This window comes from Pollicipes pollicipes, unplaced genomic scaffold (genome assembly GCF_011947565.3).
Source record: "Pollicipes pollicipes isolate AB1234 unplaced genomic scaffold, Ppol_2.1 Scaffold_7261;HRSCAF=8764_pilon_pilon_pilon, whole genome shotgun sequence".
NCBI classification, from domain to species: Eukaryota; Metazoa; Arthropoda; class Thecostraca; order Pollicipedomorpha; family Pollicipedidae; genus Pollicipes; species Pollicipes pollicipes.
The window spans coordinates 26412275-26422274 of record NW_023597054.1 but is presented as its reverse complement, the minus strand read 5'-3'; the positions used below and the strand labels follow the sequence as shown (position 1 = coordinate 26422274).

Sequence of the window (10000 nt, the reverse complement as noted above, 5' to 3'; positions counted from 1 at the left end):
GGCCGAGTCTTTGTATTATCGGTGTTAGTGAGCTGCCGGCTCACGGCATGGCCCGAGGAGCCGGACCGAATGGGGCGAGGGTGGAGAGCGCCGCCGCTGCGGCGGGCGGCGCCCCGCTCCCCGCCGGGCAGCCTGCTCCAGGCCAGGTCAGGCCGCACACGCGTGCGCTCGGCCCGCGCCTGTCAGCATGCGTCAGCTGCCGTCATGTCCCGCGCCATGGAGCGGAGTTATGCGGCCACATACACCTTGAGCCGAACAACACAGGCCGAGTTGCACAATAGCGACTCCGCTCGGCGGCGTCCGTGGCCCTCCCGCTCATAGTTCGGATCACGTGGCGACCATACTTAAAGGCTGTTTGTGTGCTGCAACGTATACTTAGCGGCGTGTAGTCGTCTATGCGTGTCTTCATGCGTGTACGTGAACAATGAAGCAGGGCTCCTTTCAGTTGGACTTTCTTCCAGCAGCATGACAGCCTCAGGCATTGGCAACGTAGCTTTAAGGGTCCTGATTGCGTGGGATTGCCCTTCTCCGCGTCTTATCGTGCCCCACCCGCCCTCCAAACAAGGCTGGCCGCCGCGCGTTGCTCGTGGCATGCCTTTGCTTGAGGAAAACGCTTAGACTTAAGCCCCCGATGTTCGCCTGTGATCCGTGGACGGCCTCTGCTCGCGAAGTTCTGGAAAACGTGCTGATGACACACCGCTTTTGCAGGCACCATTTTAAACGACTTTGTCCGCCACTACGAGCCGTTGCGGTATGACGCCGTGGCTCTGCAGCAGGAGCATCGGCGCGTCCGCCGTCAGGCCGACCCCCGCCGGCACGTGCAGCTGCGGTTCCACGCCAGCGACAGGTCAGAGACCCGGCCGCCTGCAGCCGTCCGCCCCTGCCACCACCCACCTGCGGGAGGCAGGCCGCCCCTGCCCAGCTTGTTCGGGCATGCGCCCGGACTGGCTAGCCCGGTGCGAAGGAGCATCCATACATTACCTAACGCATTTTTCCATGATTTCTATATTCCATGTAGCTATTTTAACTTTAGGTAACCCTAGCTACTGGCTTAGCACCTGTCACGAGCCCTCCCCTCCACCGTTTCGTAAACTATGGATGACCCCTTACCAGTTAGAGACAGCCAATTAGCCAACCGCTGGAGCGCAGTTCCTGTATGCGTGCACCTGCGAAATGTGTTCTCTAGAATGAAAAAGCACATGAGTGAAATCCATTTACAAAGCGTAGCTGTCGAACATTACTGAAGCCCCGCACGTGCTCACTCTGAGTTGTGTGCGCGTTGCGTGTAGGCTCGTCACTTTCAAAGCAAATAGGTCCACATCCGACTCTGACTGCATATCCAGGGCGCGATACATGGACTGGATAACAGTCCATATCAGGGGAGCCCGTGACGTGACTCATGTGGGGCGTGCGCGCCGCCACGCGGCATCATCTCGGGTACCACGCGCGCGGATGGCAAGACATCTGCTCTGTCCGCTGACCTGGCTCCTCTGCTCTGGTCGCTAGCCTGGCTCCTCTGCTCTGGCCGCTGACCTGGCTCCTCTGCTCTGGTCATTAGCCTGGCTCCTCTACTCTGGTCACTGACCTGGCTCCTCTGCTCTGGCCACTGACCTGGATCCTCTGCCCTGATCGCTAGCCTGGCTCCTCTGCTCTGGCCACTGAACCTGGCCCCTCTGCTCTGTCCGCTGACCTGGCCCCTCTGCTCTGTCCGCTGATCTGGCTCCTCTGCTCTATCCGCTGATCTGGCTCCTCTGCTCTGTCCGCTGATCTGGCTCCTCTGCTCTGTCCGCTGATCTGGCCTCTGCTCTGGTCGCCGACCTGGCTCCTCTGCTCTGCCCCACCACACGGGTCAACCCACGCACGACTCGGTCAGCCGAGCTCGCGCGTCTGCCGCCCATTGTGCAATGTGCAGGCCGTGTCCAGGTCAATGCCGTGGCGCCGACTGAGCGGCGCGAGGCCGGAAGTCTGTGGCAACCTTTTCACGGGCGGCCCGGGCCTCGGCCGAACAGAGACGGCGCTGGCAGTCTCCTCTGACATGACCAGACGCTGCGAGCAGTCGCATCAAAGCCCTCCCAACCACCCACCACACCCACCACACACAAGTACACAAACACACACACGCACGCGCGCGCAGGGGAGGGAGCAGGTGGCCGATCTGACGGCAGGTGATTGGCCGCGCAGGCGACAAACAATCAACGGCCTCCACCCGAATAAGGCGGCGCACAGCGCCCAGCTAGCTCCACTGTTGGCGCCGCCTCGGCCGGGGCTGGCGCGAAACGGCCGTCAGCTGGGCCTCTGTCTCTCCTCCGCGTGTGATGGGCCAAGGGCGGGCCGCGCTTCCGGCGCGCATTGAAGCCGATTGCGAGCCGGCAGCCCGGCGCGCGTCCCCGCCGCCCACACCGCGGCCCCTTCCAGCCACGCGAACGCTGTCAGGGCAGGGACAAAGGCACGGGCGCTGCCCCGCGCGTTCAGCCCGCCGACATTGCCGGCTCGTCTTTGTCGTCGGCTGCTCGCGTTTTTGCCCTTCGCTGTTGATAGCCCGTTTCTCGAGGTGATGAGTATCGTGCGCGCTGTTAGGCGCACGGGTATCCTGAATTGATTGCCGTTTGGATGAATGCAGTCTTGCACTGGTGAACATGGGCAGGGTGGGCCCTGCTCGTGCGGGCGTGATTTTGGCCCCCCTCCCGCCGCCGGCCCCTGGTCATGCAGCTGGCCGGCTCCGCTCCGGGTGACGCGCGCTGCTTCCCGTTCCGTCAAACAATGAGCCGTGAATGGGCGGCATGCTCTGGCGATCCTCCATGCCGTGGCAACGGTTGTCGGCCGGGCGCCGCCGCGGCGCCGGCCGCGTCCCGGCGGCGGTGCGCGCCAGTTCCGGGGCCATGGCCCGCCGCGCGGCTCGTCCCCACGCTGGTCTGACCCGGCGGCCGACCGCTCACCCCTGTACCGTACGGGCGGCGGTCGGTCAGCCCCGTGGTCGGCCCCGGAGCGCCCGAAGAGCCGGCCCGGCGCAGTGTTAGCCGTCTGACCACACCGCCAGGTGGCGGCCGCTGGGGAGTCATCGATTTACGGGTCGTTTAGTGCGGGGGTGAGCGCCGTTCTGTCATGCACTGTCAGACACGATCGACAAAAACAAAGAAGCGCGGTGCTGTGATCTGAATTGGTATTCCTGTAGCAGTTGAACTTTTTTGTACGCGGTCGCCGGCCGTACATTGGTTTGTTACACGCGGTGAGGGGAGTGACTATTGGCAACAGAAGAAGATCAATACCAGGTGGACGCCTGTACCGCCCCGTTCGCTGCAATTTGGGCATACCGCCCGCAAACATGGGGGGGGGGGAGAGGATGGAGCTGGCAGGCGGCAAACCCTCCGACGCGACATGCGGTGTCTATTGTGTCAGCAGTACGGTCACGAAAACTGGCTGAACCGGTCGAAGCCTCGACATACTTATCGTCACTGTTTAATGTATTCACTTTTCGATTTGACAACTGAGGCCTCGCAGACCCACTAACGGCCTCTAAAAAAGCATCATATCGTATAAGACCAGTTGCGCTTTGAAACTGCGCGGAGTATGGTATGGCATAATAGCCAGGTTGTATGTGCATTGGAAATTAGGCAGTATTGATGGTGTTACCTGGCAGAAGAATCAGAGGTTTGCGTTGTATAGTTATGATGTAAATATAACTAAACTTCATTCCCCGAAAATGCACTGAGCCTTCTACATTGTTTTAATAAAACCATGTTTCCAGAACATCAGCCTATCTATATGTCCATTCTCTGGTTTTCTCCAAGGAAAAGGGCTATTACCACTGCCTTACCTATGTTAACAATGTTCTTGCAAATGCACTGAATACCTTAGGTATTATTGATATTTCGGCACATTCCTCTCTCGAAACGAATGTCAGTAGCCGTGAAATAGGTGAAACCAAAGGTCATTTGCTCCAGAGTAAGTGTATATCGGTATTTCCCTGGGGTAGCTGCTTTGGAGTAAATGGCTTGATCAATTTCTCGTACGAACACCATTTGAGCAAGCAGTCGGGGCACACTATGACCCAGATGATCATCATCATCGGTCACCGTGGAAGTATTGATAGCAGTTAGCGACCGAAAAAACGCACTTACTGTGTCCAACGTATGAGGAAAACCAGCTTGGATCTCGTTTTAAGTTATCATTAACTTGAATAATAATTTGCATCGACTGTCAAAGTCGCCTTGGAATGAAGTCGCTGTGACCAGGGTCTGAGCTAACCTAACACCATTGCCACGACGCCATCTAACGACGTTGCCAAAAATTGAAGGCTTTAAAGTAACATCTCAGGTGAAAATGTCACCGAAGCACATAAATTGTTAAGTGCATTTACGAGGAACATTATGCATATAGGTAGGGCAGTATGAATTACTTCATTTCTCATAGAAAAAAAACAGAACTATGGAGAGATAGATACTGATATTTCGGCTACACACCTTTATCGAAACGAGTATCTCTAGTTAAACTGACTGGTATGTATAAAGGCAACCGTAACTGTTACACCCGTCGGGCCAACATTCCCGCTGGCTGAATTTTTCCTCGTTGACTCCTTTTTTATACCATTCCAGTCGGTCTAACAACTGATATTGTGTCGGGTTGACGATAACTGAAGCGAGATCCAAGCTGATTTTCCTCATACGTCGGATGCAGCATGCGCGTTGTTTTCGCCTAACACACTCGGAGTCACCACTTGGAGTCACCGGCTTGGCGTTGCGTCACGTGCATCACATCGCGATCACCAAACCCGAACAGCCGGAGAAACTACCCGTTATCAGCCTCGTCCACTGATCCCGCTTCCCGCCAGCCAGGACACGCTCTGTCGGCTTCAGCCGGTGCATCCGCTGCCGCATCTCCGGAGTTGGGAGCAGAGCGAGCCTCGCGCCTGGTGCAGGCTGCGCCGGACTGGGCTGCTCCCGGCCCGGTGGCCGGCGTGCCAGGACATGAGCGGATCATGGACGGACCAGGGACGAGGAGACGGACCAGGGATGGGCCGCCGTCCAGCCGGCGCTAGCCATGACCTGACGGCTCGGCACAGTCTGCCCGCTCTCCCAGCGCGCCGGTCTGCAGTCACGCGGCCAATGGACAACAATGCAGCGACAGCCGAGGGTCTGGGCAGACAAAGACGGTCATCCATATCCCCCACCCCCACCCCGCTGTCGGCAGTTACGAACGGAATGTCAGGAGTGATGAGCAGCACGGTGGAGGCGGGCTGTCTCATGGGTCTCACCAATGGACGACCGTCCCCTCACCAGCGCGACCGGCGTCGGCTCCGTCGCTCTCGGTCAGCCGGCGTCGGTTCTGGCCTTGCCCGTCTCGCTGGCGAGAGTTAGTTAGGCCGCCGGCCGGACCGCCGCCACCGCCGCCGCGGCCGCCGCGGCGGCCGCCGCCGCCGCCCGTGCCGGCACCGCTCGCCGCCGCAGTTCAGGGCCGACCGGTGACGGCCGCCCGGCGCCTGGCTCGCCCGCCGGCCGCACTGGAAGCTCGCGCGAGGGGGGGGGGGGGCGGCGCCTCGTCCATACAAACAGCCAGATGGAAAATGATCAGATCCGAGGCAGTGAACCGAACAAAGTCGGAAGTGGGACTCATTGGGGACAAGAGTCAAAATGACAGACGGGCTGGGGGAGAGGACCCCATAAGCAATCCATGTCAACAGGGAACAATCCAGGCTGGTCTAGGGGCCAAATTCACAAGGAGAGAGCGCAGGCCTCTGTACATCATATTGCTGCCAAATTCATCATGTGGAAAGAGCCATAGCTCAATGAGGTCACTTCAAATAAGCCTAATGTAGGAATCATTAAACAAAATTTTTTCTTTTGTGACCTAAGTTGAGACATCACATATCATATCTCCTGGTATGTAACGCAGTTTCACAACAGCTATGTATTGTGTATTATTTTTTATCGCACCGCGCTTGGTTCATGAAATAGCAGGCTGGGTTATGCGTACCACAATAGATGCACTTGGTTCTCATGACCTGATTCGACATGCCACCGATCGGATGACTTGATTTTACAATTGCCATTAGGAGTGTGCTCAAGCAGGCTGCGGCACATATAACACCTTTCCTCCCTTCCCTGTCGCAGAGCACATGGCTGTTTGAATGAAAAAGACGTACCAATAACGTACTTGACTAAGTAGTCTGCCACGGCCCATGCAGGGTCACCTGCACCAGTCTTCCAGAATTCCATCGTGGCGCAGCTTTATTGAGCTATTCGATGGCGTTTTCCTCTTGGTTAAAGCAAGTTTCTTAAACAAAAGCGTGGGTCATCTTGGGCCCGACGGAGGTGAAACACGTGAACCCTTGATCAGGGTTATCTTCTTCAGTTCTCTATTGTTGGACCAATACACCATTCTTCACGACTGAGGCGTTGCAAGTGCGGCAGCAGTCATCCAACTTTCATCGACGTTGGCACAATTTGAAAGGCTCCCCACCGAAAGACGTTCATTCTGGTGCATTTGTCTCACAGACTTTTTCTAGCATTCTCCAGCTGCGCCTCTTTTGACCAGTTGTCTTTTCACGACTTAACCATTTTGACTTCTGCGCATCGCGCTAAATCTTTTATTTCTTCGAGCTGTTGAAACTTGGCCTCTTTCCTTTAACAGCGACCTTTATCCCTGTCAACCATTATAGTGGCGAACGTGCGTGTGTGTGCGTGTGTGTGGTGTGTATGTGTGTGTAGTGTGTGTGTGTGCGTGTGTGTGCGTGTGTGTATGTGGTGCGGGTGTGAGCGGGTGTGTGTGCGTGTGTGTGTGTGTATGTGTGTGTGTGTGTGTGTGTGGTGTGTGTGTGTGTGGTGTGTGTGTGTGTTGTGTGTGTGTGTGTGTGTGTGTGTGTGTGTGTGTGTGTGTGTGTGTGGTGTGTGTGTGTGTTGTGTGTGTGGTGTCGAGGGGTGTGGGTGAGGGTGTGTGTAATTGTGGTGTGTGGGTGGGTGTGGTTGTGTGTCAGGATTTATGGGCAGTGCATCGATGACAGTGACATTTGCATACACCTCGGGTACCACATTTGTGACATTCCATGACACAATGTTTCACCCCTTCGACATCGGTGACGGCTGTAGAACTTGCGAAAAGGGGAGCATGTTTGTGGGTCTCGCATTGATAAAACTTAACCCCTGTAGGAAAGCCAAGGTTACTAGAGAAGGCGACGTAGACGTGACGTCACCATGGGACTAAATTTTGATAACCCACAGTATGGTGTTTGGTTGATACTACGAAAAGGTTGGTAGATACTAGTTGCATGATTAAAAACAGTGATTTCGCTACTCAACTGGATGGCAGCCCCATTCTTCACCTTAACTTTAATGCTATGTGAATAGATATAATGTTTTTCAGTTTAAGTCTTCTAAAGACAAATCAATGCAAGGATCTGATTGTAAAAATAAATCCTACTAAAGCACTTTTTCTACTTACGGCACCGAAGCCATATTCGTTCAGGCTAACGCGCATGAATATTTATGTTATGTTATCATTAAATTAATTAATGGGCAGTGATCATGCATACATTTTTGCACTGCAGTACCTATATGGAGTGAAATGTGAAAATGAGGTAATGTCAGGAGGGCAGGGGCTAAGGATTTCGCTGTTGCTGCCCCATGATCTTCCTAAGTGTTGGTTAACTTACAGATGCATAATGTTGGATGGGTCAGGTAAAAATGGTGCGCAGAGAATAATACCGCCACCACTCTAAAATATCCCTATTAGACTATTTCGGAGCTGATATATGGGCCTCGACTGGCAGAAATTGCAAAACTTACCTGAAATCAGCCCATTTTGCAGGAAAACTGCCGTCTGGAACTGAAATGGAACGCGTTGTATTTAAGCACCCGGGGATCACCACACACTTCCCCAATACGGGAAGGCCAACCCTGCATCCACCCTAACAACGCTCCCCTATGGCTACAGGATGTGCATTCCAACTTCTCAATGCGCGTCCCAAGGTGCCGCGAACCCGTCTGGCCCGCAGTATCTCATTTCTATCCTATGTTGTTGCTGTTGTTGCATGTCGAACTCTCTTACACAGACTGTTTCTAAGCACTTCCGGTTAGAGTTCTTCGGGATAAACCACTGGTGAATGGGTAACGCCATTCGTTTGTCGGGGGCAGGCTGGTAGCGCAATTCAGCAATAATTTTGTGGTTCTGTTGCAAACCAACGTTATTTCCCTGCTGCAAATGCTTCATTGAATGTGCTAGGTCGAAAAAGTCTGCTTATGGGCATATTAGTGGTTAAACAAGCCTGCAAAGAACAGCGTTGTCACGCCGCCATAGCATTGGTGCTATATGACTTAGTTCCGTAATGACGTCACAACATCGCTACCCAGAATGCAGTAATGTGGGGCTTGGGGGAAAACTAGCAGGGCAAGACCTGAGGATTGAGAAACATGTCACGACAGCTTGAGCGAGAATGAACTGAGTTCCCCCCCCCCCCCCTCCCGCCCTTTCGGACACTCACCATTCGCAAATGTGATTTCTAAAAAACTGTGGCTAGTTTCTCAAAGAAAAGTACAATCTTAAAAGCGAAAAACAGTGAAAGTGTTCTGTTTTTAAGGAACCGCTTCTGCATTGGCTCAAGACATGCGACGATGGAAACTGCAGTTTGCGTTAGCCACCGCCACGATCGTGGGTGTTTTTGACGAAGTGAAATATGCTTAGATTAACGTAAAAGTTTTAGTTTTTGTTACGAGTTGAACGCAACCACAGTGGGCTGCCTTTGCAACATTGGTGAGCTGCCGCTGCGACTGTGCGAAAGCAGTGTCGCAGAACGCAAATGATGTTGGGTGAGCACTACTTTATTTTCAGTACGCTTTAGCCCGCAATTCCAAAAGAGCTGTAATCGGCACCAATGGCGCTGTCCCTTTGCAAAGCAAAGCATGTGGACACCAACGTTTGTCCATTCTACTTTTGACCCATAATAATTGTTTTTTGTTAATATTTCCCCACCCCGAATTGAATTCCCGTTGGCTCATGGTTCTTTTCACTCTTTGTCATTTGATCTGGGTCCATTCTAGCTGTTGCCAAATTGCCAGTCCTTGCCAAAATTCTCCGTCTTTTATCCTCTTTCATTTCGGTTCTGACTTCCTTTGACCTGTCCTGTAAGCGCCAGCGGCGGCGGCTGTCACCCTCACGTGACGCGCGTGACATCGCATCACTGCACCGCCTTCGCCGCGTCACGCGCTCACCGGCTCGGCCCGACCTCGGCCGAACCCAGCTGCAGCCGTGAGGTCACCTGTCACCGTCTTCGAGCGCGCGGCCGAAGGTGCGTAGGCCTCGAACGCCACGAGCACGACCTACGAGACGCAGAGTTCTCAGCGGAGCTGGGCGCACGGGAGGAATCTGGCCCGCGCGCAGCGGAATTTTTGATGGATCTGGCGCGCAGGACGAGTCTGAGTCCGGCCCACGCGGTGAGGAATCCTCGTATCTCGGGCGCAGGACGGTCGCGTCACCGTTACCAGCTCGCCAGGCGTGCCGCCCACACGCGCGTCAGGACCGGGGCGAGAGCGAGAGGACCCGGGCCCGGCCGGCGGCGAGACCAGGAGCTGCAGACGGCCACACTGTCCGAGAAGCGCGCGTCACCGGTACATGGTTCATGGTATCCGGCCGGCGGCCCGTCCGCCGCCGGCCGGGTCCGCTGCCATGCGCCTGACATCACAGTAACGGCCGGCAGATGACAGGATAACGTGCCAGATCCGCAGCCGCGGTCCGCTGCCGAGACTCGCCCCCGCAGCCGCGGCCGCAACCGGATGTAATGGGGACCGGCGGAGCCTTGCCCCCTCCTACAAGGCAGTCCAAAAGCACAGCTTTCATCCTGCTAGGCTTCGTTTCCGCCACGTTTGTCGCCACGCTTTTTCAAGCGCAGTGTTCGAAGCTAGCCTTCCCAGGTCCGATGTCCCAGATCCGATGGCTACGGCGGGCCGGGCGCGCAGTTGAGGCGTGGGGCGTCGGCCCGCGCCGCGCCATCAGCATAGCGGGCTCGTATGAC

General features: G+C 55.4%; 1 protein-coding gene across 1 annotated transcript in view; it reads right to left on the bottom strand.

Moving 5' to 3' along the window:
* Positions 1–2932: 2932 nt before the first annotated feature.
* The window catches only part of LOC119111245 (kinesin-like protein KIF9), a 43440-nt gene continuing 36372 nt past the window's right edge, over positions 2933–10000 (bottom strand). The window contains exon 11 of the mRNA XM_037235065.1: positions 2933–2938. Within this exon, the coding sequence (XP_037090960.1) occupies positions 2933–2938 (6 nt within the window). The remainder of the gene's footprint in view (positions 2939–10000) is intronic.